The sequence below is a fragment of the Squalius cephalus genome (genome assembly GCF_949319135.1).
Source record: "Squalius cephalus genome assembly, chromosome: 18".
Lineage (NCBI taxonomy): Eukaryota > Metazoa > Chordata > Actinopteri > Cypriniformes > Leuciscidae > Squalius > Squalius cephalus.
This window is the reverse complement of record NC_137139.1, coordinates 14867382-14884130: the sequence shown is the minus strand read 5'-3', so window position 1 is coordinate 14884130 and position 16749 is coordinate 14867382. Positions and strand designations below refer to the sequence as shown.

General features: G+C 37.7%; 1 protein-coding gene across 1 annotated transcript in view; it reads right to left on the bottom strand.

The window, feature by feature from the left end:
- pdzrn3a (PDZ domain containing RING finger 3a) overlaps positions 1 to 7964 on the bottom strand; it is a 30913-nt gene extending 22949 nt beyond the window's left edge. Inside the window, exons 1-3 of the mRNA XM_079848112.1 lie at positions 7128 to 7964; positions 4373 to 4459; positions 1817 to 1924 (exon numbers count right to left, since the gene is read on the bottom strand). Coding sequence (XP_079704238.1) covers positions 1817 to 1924; positions 4373 to 4459; positions 7128 to 7841 — 909 coding nt within the window. The 5' untranslated portion in view covers positions 7842 to 7964. The remainder of the gene's footprint in view (positions 1 to 1816; positions 1925 to 4372; positions 4460 to 7127) is intronic.
- Between the last annotated feature and the right edge of the window lie 8785 nt (positions 7965 to 16749).

The window sequence follows — 16749 nt, the reverse complement described above, 5'->3', positions numbered from 1 at the left end:
ACAAGCAGAGCAGAGCATGATGATTTCTTGCTTGACTCACTTTGTCTCACGTGGGCTCTTTGCTGTGTGTCTGACGTGATGAACATAACAATGGCAGTAGAGCCTTTTGAAATCTGTGCATCACACCAGAGTTGTTCCCCAAATAATGCATGATACAACTGCTGGTTTCAAAGAAGATGTCAGCCAGCAAATATCAAACAAACATGTTTGATATTTACGATTTGGGACTGTGTGGGCTCCGACGCGATCGGGAGCAGTAAAATAATTGTAATAACACCGCACAATTGAGGATTTATTTGGACAAAAAGTCGGTAGCGAGAAGCCAAGAATCGGGCCACACCCCCTAGATCGCTGGGGGTTGCAAATCGTGCTTAAAATCTTCAAGTGTGTGGCCTGCCTTAGTTTCCTTTGTATAGTTGTTAGGTATTGTGGTTGTGTTTATGTGACTTCTCCAGCGATCTCCTGTGTGTTAGTTAGTACAAATAAAGACTGTTCCTGTTATTCTTCGTTGTGCGCTCATTTCAGCCACAGTATCGTTACATTTGCCATGTATGCCATCATTTTCAGTCAAAAGGGTTTGTGAATGTATGGCTGAAAATGATACATTTGTGTAAAATGATCATCTAAAATAATAAATTATAAATCTAAATAGAATTTTTGTATGTTAGGGAAAGTGACAATGTTGGCAGGGAAAGCAGAAATCTCAAGCTGATTTTTTCTTCTTCTTCCACATAGCCATGCATACACAGTGCCGATTGAGGTAGTCTAATATTCATTATGTTCATGACTATCAAGAAAAAGCACCATAAAAGTAGTCTATTCGTGAGCTATATTCCAAGCATTCAATGTACCGTACAATAGCTTTGTATTATTTATGGAAAATCCAATCTCGTGACTTCAGAAAACCTGCAATACAGCATAGAAGGCATATCAATTGTTTTTATTATTATAATTTATAATTTCTCTTTTTGCATGTCATGAAAAACACATCATACAGATTTGAAACGACAATTTAGAACCAACTGTACCTTCTCAGTTTATAAAGGGGAGCCCTGAGACCACCACAAAAGCTCCATGGCTGACATCCTCTTTGAAACCAGCAGTTGTATCATGCATTCTTTGGGGAACAACTCTGGTGTGATGCACAGATTTCAAAAGGCTCTACTGCCATTGTTATGTTCATCACGTCAGACACACAGCAAAGAGCCCACATGAGACAAAGTGAGTCAAGAAAGAAATCATCATGCTCTGCTCTGCTTGTATAAGAGGCCACTCGATAAAAACGTGGGTTTTTCTTAGACATTCAATGACGAGATGAGGTTTTGTTTGCTCTTTTGTTGATATTTACAAGCTACTAAATCTTGATGTTGTGTTGTCATTGTTATGTGCCCTTATAGACAACGTTCTCTTTTGTTAGATGAAACATTTTGTTCCTGTTAGATGTGAATAACTGAAACAGTACTGCTGGATGAACAGACTAACACCCCTTTTAAAGGAATCTGCCCAGTGTGAAATCAACCTACAATGGCGCCAACATTGTTAGTCTGACTAGATCTGACAAATCTAACAGACAGACTGTGAAAACATTGGCACCAGTTGAGGAGCTCAGACTAGCGGTATGATGTCTATCTACTTTGGCTTTCATCAGTCTAGTGGTAGTCTTGGTGACCCTTTTTCAGTTTGATTGCATCCAGCATGTTGGCCTTCATCCTGTCCAAGAAAAACCTCCACAAACTTTGCAAATGACCTGCGCTATATGCAATTTGAACATACATTTTGCACCCATAAAATCAACTCATCCCCATCACTGACAAACCTCAATGATCCTGTCATGAACATGCAGTCCGGCCTTGTCAGCTGCTCCGTTTTCCACTATCTTGGATATATAGATCCCATCACTGATATCTTCATGCTCCTCTGGTTCCTTAGATAGAAGCAAATGTTGAAAATTAGACAAGCTAAAGGGGTACTTCACCGCTGGCAAAATGAGCTTTCAATAAAACGTAGCTCTATACAGTAGAAAGGCAAAAACATTTTTTAAAATCTGTGTTACCTGACTAGAGAAAACAGAGAAAAAAAGGCTGCTGCCAAATAGGTAGGAAAACTTCAACACCCATAATGCATTGAGCATGTTGCCTTGGGGCTGTCAAAAGTCCGCCGGATGCAAATGCGTAAATTAGCCTACTTTTGCTGACAAATAAACATGAATTTCTCTGTCCAGTTAAGACGTAGGACAAGTAAACATTGTTCATTTACATATAAACTACCGACATTGTAACAATACAAAGCGGGTTGAGTTACAATCGGGAAAGTTACACTTTAAAGGTGAAAATTAAGTTTTAAATGTTGATGTGGTGTTTTTAATATGCTTTAAGACAAACCATGTCCAAATTCATAAGTCAACAGCATTGCTGAGTATTTTCTCCTTAAAATTGCAGTGAAAAAAAGACGCGGTTGAAATCTCTGATGTTTATTTGTGGCAGTTTTTCAATGTGCTGGCAGGCTTTAGCATATCATTAACTATGACCACTCAGAGGCAGTGAAGTCTTAAGAGAAGCCAGGTTATCCCAGTATATTTTTCTGTTGATATGAAAAATCGGGTACATTTTGCAATATAGCGGGTGAATTATGTATATGATGTATATTACGATGTTATGATGAACTATATGCCTTTCTCCACTGACGTTTTAAGTTTCTAAGAATGCTGATTTTCAGAAGGACTATGTCTGACTCTGAGATGGTGAACGGGAACATAGTTTGTGTTGTATTAGCAACACATTATTAGCTGTTTGATAACATAGTCAAGCCAAAGGCTAATCATATTAATTACCGTTATGTGTCAAACATAGAGAGCGATACATAAAACGCATTACCATTCTGATACATCGACTCGTATACGACATTGTATAAGTGAGTGGAGGGAGGCGGGGCTCATTTGCATATTCATAGTTACTGAATGAGGCAAGGGTGTAGTTACATTCAAGCTATTTTAAGGCATGAATAATTTTTTTCACAGGAAAAAAAAACGTTTAAATATGCCATTTTGGTGATCAAAGATGAATTTTAAGGGATACAATTATTGACTACAGGGAGTATTTTTTTCAATAGCTTAAATGTCAATTCAAGAAATCAATGTATTGTAGATATTCTTTCCTTACGACTGTCACCAACGGTTGCAGGAAACACCATGATGAAGATCAGGTATAATGTCTTTAATAATCCACTCAGAAGGTAATACAAAACAAGATAAACAAACGCTATGTGTAAACGTGACCGGACAAAGTATGTGTGTTTGGAGTTGGTCTTTATAGAGGAACTGATGGAACTGAATGCAGACAGGAGTGGTGATTGTGGAGTGTGCACAGGTGGTGACCAGAGAGGATTATGGTATGTCTAAACTATTAATGGTAAAAAAAAAAAAAACCCTGCCAATTACTTTTAGATCAATAGCTTACAATTAAAAATCAATAGCTATTTTCTTAACAAAGCAAAAAAATTAGTTTAATTAGTTTAATTAATTTTTTATTAATTCAACTGAATTTAACAGTTACACAACAGAAGACTTTAATTAGTCCAACAAAATGTTCAAGGACTTTTCTGTTTTTATCTTGTACACCCCTTCACGTTGTTTGGCTCCGTAAATTAGAGCATTCTGGGAATTTAATTAAAATGTAAAAGACATTCAATTAAATTCTGAATGGTCCATGAGCCTGACTCAAGGGCACGCTCTCTATGCATAAATGTATGTACAGCAAGGATAAACTTGCATGAAAAACAGGTTAACTGAGGCTGTCCATTAAGAGTGAACAGGTGGTAAACAGCCTGTGGTGAATCTCCACTAGATTAGAGATGAGAATGTGATGTGAGTGAAAGCCAAACCCACAGCTTGCTCTCTCCTCTCCACTTGGACACAATCTATGTGAGAATTTAATGGCTCCCACGCTCGCATTTCACACAGTGTACTCGAGAGAAATGTGTGGAGCTCAAATAGTGCGATCTGCAATTATCTTTTTTACACATGGCTTAGTTGCTGATTTTGTTTTTCTTTCTTACAATGGAGGGGTTGGTTGAGGTAAAAGACGAACTTTACACTTAACATGCATTTCATAGCATTACCTTTCTATTTCTGTCATATCTATATCTATATATCTATATATATATATATATATATATATATATATATATAAAAGTATATATACGTATAATATATATTATACGTCTATATAAATACGTAATGTACATTCTTTTGTCCATTCATTTCCATTGTATGGAAATAAGCAACTTGAACATTTGCTAAATATCAGCTTTTATGTTCCACGGAAGGAATAAAGAAAATGATGATTAAAAACTATATTACACATGGTTCACACACCTCACACAATCTTCCTCCGATGATGCTGAATCCAAGAGATCCTGATGTTCTGTGTAGGGTGACTTTAAGGCTCCTTGTCTCTTCTCCCTGGGATAGGACAGGAAGATAGAAACAGAAAAGAAGACATATTTCAGATGCTGCAACAGACTGCTATACAGCAGGTTTCAACACAGCTTCACTGACCACACTAACCATCTCTCCCCTAAGAAGCGGGGCTCTCTCCATTAGTTACCCAATGAAACGGCAAAGCCACACGAGTTTCAGGGTATTTTCATATATCAAGCAGTGAAGACAGATCACACCCTCAGAGACACCTGACAAAATCACAGTAAAGGTACTATAAATGTCTAAAAATAATTTATGAACATGTGGCCAGGCGTATATCACACTCACGACACAGTGAAGTATGCAAAAGAAATTGCAGAGGAATTAAACCACACTTATTTCCTTCAGATCAGGGCGAAAATACAAATATCTGGTAGTTTTATGGATGGTAGGAGATTTGTTTTAGCGGCAGGTGTGGAAAAGGGTTTATTTGAGAATATTTACTGTTTTATGACGGGCATCAAAATGTCTCAGCAGCTGGGTTTGATCAGCTGTCATGAAGCAGATGTGCCCGAGTGGAAATCAAGGCAAGGCCTGTGACTTTTCAAGAATGACAGACTTAAGATAGCCTTAAAATATCTGAACTTTAAGTGAGTTGTCTATCAAACATCCCTAGCAGTGACATCCCCTGCTGAAACAAAAGCTGCAGGCGGAAATCTGTCACAGAGAGTGAGACAAACATCATGAGCTCTTGATTAGAGTCTGACTCTTTTGTTAACGTATTATGTCCCTGAAGTCCACAAGACATGCCTCACGTCAATTCAGTTAGACTTACGTCTTAAGTTTGTTGGTTTCACAGACTATCCTCTCAGAATGCCACTCAGATTGCTTGCATAAGATGAGAGACACCATAATTATCCATCTGAATACAGAATGAAGACGTTCGAGTTTTGTTTCTTTTGTTCAGATCTAGATCACTCAAGTGTGAATGCTTTAAACTGACATGAAAATGAACTGACAATGCTGGCAGTGAAGTGTTTTTAGTGAAGGGAGAGTAATGAGAAATGTAAAATCAGAGGCTTCCAGAAGTTGTTTTGTAGTAGAATCTTACTGTATACATTGTAAATAATGTCAAAATGCAGAAAAAACAGATGTCCCTATGTGACACGTCACATGTGGTTATATTTTATATCAACTATTTAGCTTTTTCTCATTTATTCTATCAATAATGTACATTAGGGTGTTTTGTGTTGCATTTTCTGTTATGTTTATTGCATTATTTTAGTGTTGTGTGTTATTCTAATGGTCTTTAGTCTTTGTATGACCCTGTAAACGTCTATATATGAGTAATGGTCATGGTTTATGGACAGGCTACTGAAGATGAACTGATTCATCATGTGGCTTTCTATTGTACCATCGATTTAATTATGTTGGTTATTAGTATAATTTAAGGTAAAAAGCAGATTTTGGTATGCTAATGCTGACTTCAGAAAAATATTTGGTTACACAGGCCCCAATATGCCATCCCGTAATATCTGAAACATCTTCATATTTTTGTTGTAGCTCTTGAGGCAAGTGTTAATATTATACAATATATTAAAGGAATAGTTCACCCAAAAATGAAAATGATCCCATAATTTACTCACCCTCAAGCCATCCTAGATATATATGACTTTCTTCTTTCAGACGAACACAATCAATAGTTATATTAAAAAATATCCAGGTTCTTCCAAGCTTTATAATGGGAGTGAATGGTAATTTAGATTTTGAAGCCTGAAAAAGTCCATCCATCCATCATAAAAGTAATCCACAAATGCCTTAATAAATGCCGTCTGAAGCGAAGCGATGGGTTTTTGTAAGACAAATATCCATATATAATAGAATAGAATCAGCGGCTCTCGCAAAAACCATGTAACTATCTTGTGAATGTGCGCAAAGCTGTTGTCGGAAACGAGTGATTGTAGTTTATAAAGTTTTAAATATGATTTTTTTTTTTTTTTTTTACAACCCAAGGCCTTTACTAGCCCACTGGAGTTGTATGGGTTATTTTATGATGGATGGATGCACTTTTTGGAGATTCAAAAACTCTATTTAATGCCATTCCAAAGCTGGGAAGAGCCGGATATAATTTAATAACTCGGCTGAAAGAGGAAAGTCACATACACATGACTTGAGGTTAAGTAAATTATGGGATAATTTTCATTTTGGGGGAACTAACCCTTTAACTGCAATTTCATTCAGATTGTTTTCAGAAATGATATGAAAGCCATTAACTATAATAGCCTACATGTTGTAAATCCAAAGATGGCTTTTTGTTTTAGATAATATTCAATATTTCAAAAGAAATACTCTTTTCTTTGCTTTCCTCAAAACATTAATAGGCCTTGTCATCATTTTCCAGTTATTGATCTGCGCTTTTGAGGGGTCCCATGGCCTCACTGTCAAAATGTTCACATCATGTTGACAATATCTTTGTTTCAATCCATTTCATTTAGTTTCATAAAGGACTTGTTTTTAAGAGTAGCCTATTCTTAGTTTCATCTTGATCCGTAATTAAATTCAAAGCGAAAAGGTAATAAAATTTACAGCAGGTTTCCACTTTGATTTGACTTACAAATTTAAACGTGATCTTCAAGATTTAGATGTCTGGTTTTTTTTTGGTTTTTTTACAGTGTTGTTCACTCCATTCACACCACATCACGATACTGACCTTATCAAGAGGCAACAGGCATCTGTTTGACAGCGAGTCAATCCTGCTCTTATACTCGGTGATTTTCTTCTGAAATGTGAGAGCTGTGATGTGCAGCTCGCAGTGGAGAGCAGAGAGTTTGGACAGGAGAGACCTCTCTCTCTTACTGAAGCTCAGGGACTGACTCTTCAGCTCTTCCTCCAGACTCAGCGCTTTGGTTTGGAGGAGACAGATGTGTGTCTTAAGTGCTTGTAGACAGCTGTGGTCCTCCGACCTCTCCTTGAGGCTCAACACCAGTCCACATCCATCCTTACAGACCTCCACCGCCCTGTGCTCGCATCTCTCCCGCATGTGTGAAGCCACATCCTTCAGGATGAGCACCGCGTCGCATCCTTCATTCCTGCATCTGACCGGAGAGAATTCGCACATCTCCGCGTGCTCTGAAAGATGCTGGAGCTTCATCACCCGGTTGCAGCCTCGTTCACGGTGGTCGCATTTGACGTCCAGCTTGAGAACGAGGTTTTTTAGGGGCAGGACGTGGTTCAGCTCTTTAGTGGTGATTTTTTGGCACAGGACAGGGCAGCTGCTGACTTTGGAGAGCCACTGTAGAGCGCACGCGGCGCAGAAGACATGTCCGCACGGAGTGCTGAGAGGATCCTCTAAAACTTTCCCACACAGTTTACAGATTAAGTCCGGGTCCACGGGACCCTCAAAACGGTCTAAATCAAAGCCCATACTCTTGACGTGACGTACGGGAACGACTCCGAAAGAAGGAAAGAGCCGTCTTCCCAGTTCCCACGCGGATGAAATGAGAGAATAAACTACGAGTTTCACTCAGGTCTAGAGGCGCGAGCTACCGTAAACACTCAACGAGCAGAGCAGGGCGCGCGTGCACGAGTGCTCGATTAAGAAGATGGAGTGAGTGTTGTGAAGCAGATCCGTAGGCCTAGCCTAATGCTGATTCATATTTTTGTGATGACTACGATACATTAACTTAAATAGAATGTCATTTGGAATGTTATAAATGGCTATAGCCTACTGTCACTTTTGATCAATTCAATGAGTCCTTGCTGAATAAAAGTATTATTTTCTTAAAATAAAAACAAGAAGTCTTTTATTCAAAATGAAAAAGTCAATTTTTTCAATTACTTCAAAACTATAACTTTTACTCCACAAATCTAAAAACATGAATGTGTCCACAAATCCCTCCTTAACAAATAGACACACATTTTGTTTTTGATATTCAACATAATACAATGTCATAGATCACAATTTTCCAGAGACACAAAATTAGGTCAATTAACCTCAAAACTGTTTCAGCTTACTAAATGTTCACAAATGTTAATATTCAGATTAAATGACAAAATTAAGCATAGCGTTAGCCATTCATCAAAAGTGCTGAAATGAGATTTTGTTTCATGGTCAGGAAAAAAAAATTAAGGTGGAGGGGTCATCATCCTAACATTGTGAAATATTATTACATTTAAAAAAAAAAAAAACTGTTTAAGTGTTGTCTTCAGTGTCACATGATCCTTCAGAAACCATTCTAAAATGTTGATTTGGTGCTCATTTCTTATTGTTATCAATGGTGGAAACAGTTGTGCTGCTTAATAGTTTTATGGAAACTACAAAACATTTTTTCAGGATTTCATTGAGGAAGAAAGCACAAAAGAACAGCATTTATCTGAAATATAAATCTTTTATAACATTATAAATGTATTTACTGTCACTTTTGATCAATTGAATGTGTCCTTGCTGAATAAAATAATTAACTTCTTAAAATAAAATCGTACTGACCCAAAACTTTAGAATATGAAAAATAAAAGGAAGACAAAAAGTTTTTGCCTTCGGTTTTAATAGTTTTTTTGTCCTCAGTTGATTAATGACAATATTTATATATATATATAAAAAAAATGTACATTGTTCTTTTGTGTCAATGGTGTGTTTCATAAATGTCGCTGTTTAACATAATACATCTACATACATATAAAATTATACACATTACACACCTTATCGCAGCATACATTACGCTCTGAATAATATGGCATGTTTAAGGGTACACTATGTAACTTTTTTGCAACATTTAAATAATGATTCAATACATCATCAATCTTTCTTCCAAAGGTGTTTTGGAAATCATGGGAAATTGCATACGTGACTCGCCTGTGCATATCTCATCATATTCGAATTGTAATAGAGAAAAGTTTGCTCTGGCTACTTTGTATGGTGTGGGAGTGGCATAGATGTCACAATGAGAGAGAGAGAGGATGACATGGATCACGGGGAATCACCCGTTTTAAACAAACGGCGAAAAGAGAATGCGAAAATTACGAAAGAGAGCTCGTAATAAATCAAGAATCAACATTGGCTTGGCTATTCAGTGATAGCGACAACTAAGGGATTTGAAGCGAAAGAGATTGCGTTGTTATTACTCAACAGGTGAGTATGGTATTTTATTGAACAGATCAATTGCCATATTTAGCTAACAGAGTTAATGGTAAAGCATTATCTATTTTAAGCAGTCATGCACAGCTGAAGCACAACCAAAACAATGTTCTTCCACAAAATGCATGCAGTGCATTTCTTTACAGATCACATGGTGTAAAGTTACATAGTATATCTTTAAGCCAGCTGGACATTGAATTCTGTGGCCTGCTGTGGAAGCTCATGTCAGCAATGCACTGTTTCTTATCAGGCCTGCTGCATTTCTAAAGCATCAGCACTTGCCTGATCCCCCTGTGTAGATACAGCAGTGTTAATATATTTCCCAGCACAGGGTCAAATGGCAGAAAAAGTGTTGTGAGAGGCTGCCTTATCAAACTCCTGAAGATTGGGAGGTAAATCTTCCGCGTCTTACATGACAGCAGGCTGTTTTTGCTGGAGGAAAAGGAAGATGGAAGAGTGCGCAATAATTAAAGACTTTCTGTTAGGCATAGGCTACGAGGAACAACGCTATTCATTAACATCTTGTTATTTTTTCAGCACCTAATTAAAGGGGAGGTAAAGGGCACTGTTTAAAGGCATGTGTGGGTAAACAGCATTTATCTCAACCTATTGGGATTCTCTGACAGGCCATTTGACAGTTCACCTTGTAAATGAACGATTTTTAAGTCCAAAAAAATAAATAAAAATATATAGTTCTGCATAGTTATTATGATGATGTCTATTGGAACCATTCACAAAAAAGGCAAAGCAAACATTCACAGCATAAAGAAGGTGCCTGTCATGGCTCATTCAACGCAAGTGCTGATAAGAAATTGCTAATGTACTCTGGAGACACAAGCAAAAAGATGAACAATCAAAACATGTTCAATTATGTGATTGTGTTCTGGTCTGGTATTAAAAGAAATTAACTGTAAAAAACAACAAAAAAACAATGGCCGTATTTTTCATATTTGCTCGATTTGGTTAAAAAGCTGTGAAGAGACTGCAGATGTTTTGCTTCGTGTTCTCATGTTGTTATCAGCTCTAGTGTTGAATTAAGCGTATAGGGAAAGATGACAAATGAACTGACAACAGAGCACATCTGACAGCTAATAGTGAAAATTAACAGCCATTGTCTGCATGAAGCCTGCATGACAGGATAGACAAAAAAGGAAACATGTAACAACTTAAATTGTGTGAACTGTCACTTCATTAGTGTGATTTAATGCCTTTAAGCTTAAAACAAAATTTAAATGCTGTCATCATTTTCTCACCCTCAAGTTCCAAACCCATCTGTGTTTCTTTACTCTCTGAAAAAAAGGAGAAGTTTTGAAGAAAGTTCACGCTGCACTGTCCTATATGAAAGTGGATGGGGCCCATTAATATTGGGTCCTACCCAGCAAACACAGAACGTTGCCCTAATGTTCCCAAATGTTTTTTTTTTGGGAACCAAATAAGAATGTTCTAGTAACTTTCTCTGTAGGTTCTTTTTTTTGGAACATAAGGAGAACCTTCCCAGAATGTTCCCCATTCCCTGCAGGATATTTATTTATTAACCTAAATAGAACCTCCCAAGAATGTTCCCTGTAGGTTATTTATTTTATAACCCAGATAGCATACAAATCCGGGCCTCATCTGGGCCAACTATGGCACATATGGCTCAGTTCTGGCAGCGGTAAAGGTCATATTGGCCGTGTCTGAGCCACACATCAAGCCAGTTTTAGTGTGAGTTGTGGCTTGCTGTTTGTGGCCCATGTGACCTCTGCTGCTGCCAGACCTGAGCCATAGTTGGCCCAGATGAGGCCCAGATATGTATGCTATTGCCAGCCACACTCCGGTTTAGTCATTGCCGCCATTCCATGCGGTATGTGGGCCAGAGAAGAATGTGGGAGATGTGGACCACAACTGGGCCAAATGTCATTAGCTATCAGGTAGAGAACCTTCCAAGAACGTTCCCTGCAGATTATTTGTTTTATAACCTACGAAACTGTGCCATGGGTTTTTGCAGGGTGGGATCTCTGTAAATAATGAAGAAAAGAGGTTAATAGAACGTAAGGAAACGTTCTATTCCGTAACGAAAACCCAAAACTAACGTTCCCAAACGAACATGTAATGTTCTGTACACTGCCATTATTAACATGACAAATGTAACATATGAATACAGAGATGCAAGCAGTCAAGGAGAGATTCTTGGCACGGGCTAATGCTTGGCAACCTCTACATCTGCAAGAGGAAACAGCTGCTGAATTATTGTGTGACCCGATGACTCGCGCCACACATTAAATCCTCTGCCTTGAATTACTGCCAAACCAATATATCCATCACATCCATGCAGCCACTCACTCATGACCAATGCTTTGTGTGAAATGACAAAGACAGAGAAAGAATATGAATTTGTGTGTGAAAGGAGATTTTCTGATACTCTCTCCATTTCTCTGCAGATGAAAAACTGCTAACTGCATCTCTGGTTATCTGAAGCGTCGGGGCTTGATTTAGGTCTTATAGAGCTCCCAGATCCAATTAGTTCCCTAAAGGCCCATTAGAATGAGTAAATCAAGCTAAAAAAAAAAAAAATCTGCAGAGCCCACAGTGCACTTCTTAAATTAACAGTTTCAAATGCTCGAGGATGGTATTTTTTCTCTTCTGGCTCTTATCTCGGGTAATCTCTGCTCCTGATTACACTGCAAACTCTGACGATTTCCTACACCGGGTGCTTGAATTAAAGCAAGATAACCAATTTTCCTGTCTTTCACAAAACACATGTGGAGGTCTCTAAGATAATGCTGATGAAATCATTTTAGTTCACCTTCAAGAGCGCAATTTGATAAAACCGACCTGAATCTTCGTGCAATAGCGCCATCTATTGATGCGGCAACAGTAGGTGCAATTTCCATCACACACTCTGGGTGGCGCTGTTTTGCTAAATATAATTACTTGCATGTACGCATGCTGCAAAAAAATAAATAAGAATTTGCTTTGTTTTAATCCTACAGCAAGTCATTGGCTCACATAGGCTAAAAAGAATCCACAGGCTTATATGGGAAATATGAAATCTATGCAGTTTTTTTTCTTAGTAGCCTAGCCTACACTTGACACTGACATCTTTTAATTATTTATTAAACCAACTGTCCGTCTAGAGTTATGATTAAAATGCCAGCACGCAAAAGTTCTGCTTCAGTGAGATTTAATCTCAGAAATTTTGGTTTCATCTCCATGACTTTTGCACAAAAGGCAAAATTCTTTCAAAATATTCAGACTAGATCATATGTGTTGCTTTGTAGAACTACATTTATCTTTGTAGACTGATTTAGCTCTTAAAAAAGGGGGGAAAGCAATGTTTCAAACGTAACTAAATGGAATTGCTAGGCAACGAATAAGCTCAATAATATACAGTTGCTAAATTCACATTTAAATGTGCATTATCTTGTGAAAAGGTCTTGTTTTCTTTTCTTTTCATTAAGCCCTGAGTGCTAAGACCAACTATAAAGCATATCGTCAGTGTCTCTTTGCTGTCTCATCCCTGTCTCGCTTTGAGAGCACGACTAGACCTTCAGGCCACGAAGGATGATATTTTCACTGCAGATGCCTATCTTCACGAGCAATAAATCATGAAGTTTTAGCTTCACCGTAACGCATGTTGGAGCAGATTTCAAAAGCGCATTGATTTTTTTTTGGGGCGATGGCAAACTACCGTCACGCTGTCATCCATTTGAGTTGGGACTGAACTGAAGTGTCAGGGAAAACAGAACCCCCCCCCCAAAAGAGGAGTAATTTCAAGATGAGGCCTCTTGAACTGAAATCATAGCATTTTACTTGCTGAGGAGGTAATAGGATTTATCAGTGAATTCGGATAACGCAGCTAACATTGCACTTTTCTACGTACAAGACCACACATGGATACTCAGACACCCAGTGTGATCAAAGCGAGAGCAGCTCATTTACCTTGACTGAACCATGTTTGCTTGATGCTCGCCCTAATTTATGGTGAAAAATAGCATGCTTAAACCTCATGTAATTGAGCTGATTAATCAGCCTGGGTTCAAATTTAGCTTCATTAATAAGAACTAATCTCCAAATAAGTACTTGATTAAACTAAAAACCTTCCAAATCCAGTGGTTGGCAAAAGAGAGGAGTGACTAACAGCACCAGAGAGGAAATAATATGAACATGAACTGACTGAAGTGTTGTTAATTACAATAAAAGAAATCGCTTGATATTGGGTTTTTTCATCAAGGGACAGGTTTGGTGGGTTTAAGTGTGAGTTAAGGGGTAAGGAAAAGGTCAACAGTGTCATTATATATGTAATTACAGAAATGAATTACAGATGTAAAAACATGCATGTATTTTTTTTTAAATATTAGTACAATGGTAATCCCATTTGACTGCTGAAGCCGCTTCCGTGGTAAATGTTTTTGCGTGAGGTGGTATACAAGTTGGTGCTCTCAGAAAATTTTGAGTTTACAAGTTGTGATTACGAGTTTCTACGAGGACCTGCATCTCGTAAGACGAATGCCGTTAATGCACCTTATTTGCAAAATCTGAATTACTTTACATTTTGGAACTGTTTGTGCAGGTTTTCATAACTGTTAGTTGTTTTAATTTTTTCAAAATCTGTTTGTTCCCAATAAGAATGAAAAATAATAATAAAAATAAAATCTCATTTTCAGTGTGTCTATATAGACCCCACATATGAGAGTTTGAGTCCCAGTACATTCAGCACATGCACTTTAATGCTAGGTTGTAATGATGGAGAAATGTTCCTGATTGATGCTTCTTTATTTAGTAGTCAGCTCTGTTGATAAGTGAAAATGAAGTGTAATTTTCTCTTCACTGTGTCCAATCATTAACTCACTGACAAGCTCGCTTCGCCACCGCAGGAATGATCCCAGGAACCCTAATAAAGACTGTGTAAGATGATTCTGGTCTCAGGGAAATTTCAAGACAGTTCAATGCATGAATACTGGAAGTATTTCTTCTTCTTCTTTACACTATTATAGAGAGCTGCATTATTGGGTACAAATATTAATTTTCATTCTAAGAGGCCTAAAACATTTCAGTCAAGTCAAGCTGGTTTTGTGGTTTCAACCAAGTTAATAACACGCATTATTTGCTGTACGCAAATACACATTCTACACCATGTCCTAACCAGATTCAACGATGCGATAATTAAAGCAACAGGTTTGGGCTGCATCAGAAATGGCATACTCTCTTGAGTAGGTACTTATTAGCATGCTAAAAAAGTATGTTCTGTTTAGTGTGAGTGTGTGTAGTATGAATATAATCCGGATGTACTGCATTCGCCATGTTGCCCTTATCACATGACATACAGCATCAGTTGCATCGCTTCACTGCCATTCCTAAATCCTCTCCCATGTCCTAATGGGATAGTAAAGCGTCCATTGTATTTACATTTCAGAATCTCGCCAGTAGTAGGTCATCCGGGTACTTTCTGCCTGCTCTTTTATGAGTACTGTGAATTCGGACATACTTCTTTTGTCACATACTGTTTTTCGCCTACATAGTATACAAGTTTATACGCAGCCTTGGTTTCTAGCTCCTCCCACAGTAAGATTTTGTTGGTCAACAAGTTGGCTTCATTTCTTTCTGATCGCAGTTCGCATTCCTTTGTCCTCGGATGTGGGAAATTCATCAAGGCCTCAGTAGGAACTTTTAACTGGAACGTCTCCTCAAGTAGGATGGAGGAAGCGCAACAACCCTTACAAAAAAGGAGTTTATTCAAGTGTGCTATTATTAGTATACTTCCGTTATACTAAAAATAATAAAGAATATTTTCAGTTTACTTTTTATTTACTTCTAAGAAATATACTTAAAATTGCACTCTAATATACTTGACTTATACTGACAGAAAAGTATATTTGGTCTATACTTGTACTCAATATTTTGATCAAGATAAACTTAAAGGGATAGTTCACCCAAAAATGAAAATTCTGTCAGTAATTACTCACCCTCATGTTGTTCCAACCGCGTAAGACCTTCGTTCATCTTCGGAACACAAATTAAGATATTTTTGATGAAATCAGAGCTATGTCTCACTCCTCCATAGGCTGCTATGTGACCGAAACTTGCTGGCCCAGAAAAGTTATTAAAGAGATCGTTAATATAGTCCAAGTGACTACAGTGGCTCAATCTTAAGTTTATCAAGCGACGAGAATACTTTTTGTGCGCAAAAACAAACAAAAATAACGACTTTATTCCACTTTTCATTTCCTTCTCTCTGGGCCTCGTAGTGTTTTTGCGCTGCGCGTCTGTGTTGCACGTCATCACGCATCACACACATGACCGGCGTCGGCCAATAGTGAGCCTACGTGGTGACGTGTAACACAGACGCGCTGCGCAAAAAGACTACGCGAACCAACTAGAGGTCCAGAGAGAAGGAAATGAAAAGTGGAATAAAGTCGTTATTTTTGTTTGTTTTTGCGCACAAAAAGTATTCTCGTCGCTTGATATACTTAAGATTGAGCCACTGGAGTCACTTGGACTATATTAACGATCTCTTTGATGACTTTTCTGGGCCAGCAAGTTTCGGTCACATAGCAGCCTATGGAGGAGTGAGACATAGCTCTGATTTCATCAAAAATATCTTAATTTGTGTTCCGAAGATGAACGAAGGTCTTACGCGGTTGGAACAACATGAGGGTGAGTAATTACTGACAGAATTTTCATTTTTGGGTGAACTAACCCTTTAAGTCTTAATTGTACTTGTGTTTACTCTTTTGATTGAGTAGCCTATTAAATACTTTCCCCCACATAGTTTTCTACTGTTTTATAAACTTTAAAAATACTGATTTATAAAGAAAACAGATATGTTCCTAATTCTGAGTAGGCCTATGTGAATTTTTTTATAGGCTAGTCCACTTAAAATCTTAAAATCCAGTTAAATTGGAATTTACATAAAATCTGCTTAACTCTTTCCCCGCCATTGAATTTTCCGGCTATCCATGTTTTCACTGTTATACGATAAGGGGCGCTATTACACATATTCTGAAAGAGTATTGAATCTCCTGATCAAAACACAGGTGAAGAAGCAGAAACAAGTGATAGAAGATTGCTTATGCAAATATAACCTAAAATAACACGATCATCATGATCACGATAACATGATCATCAAACTTTAAACAGCATATAAATTCAAAATTGCCTAACGTTACAGAATGAAATGATGACCCAAGAAGAGGTAGGCGAATATGACTTTGAAGCT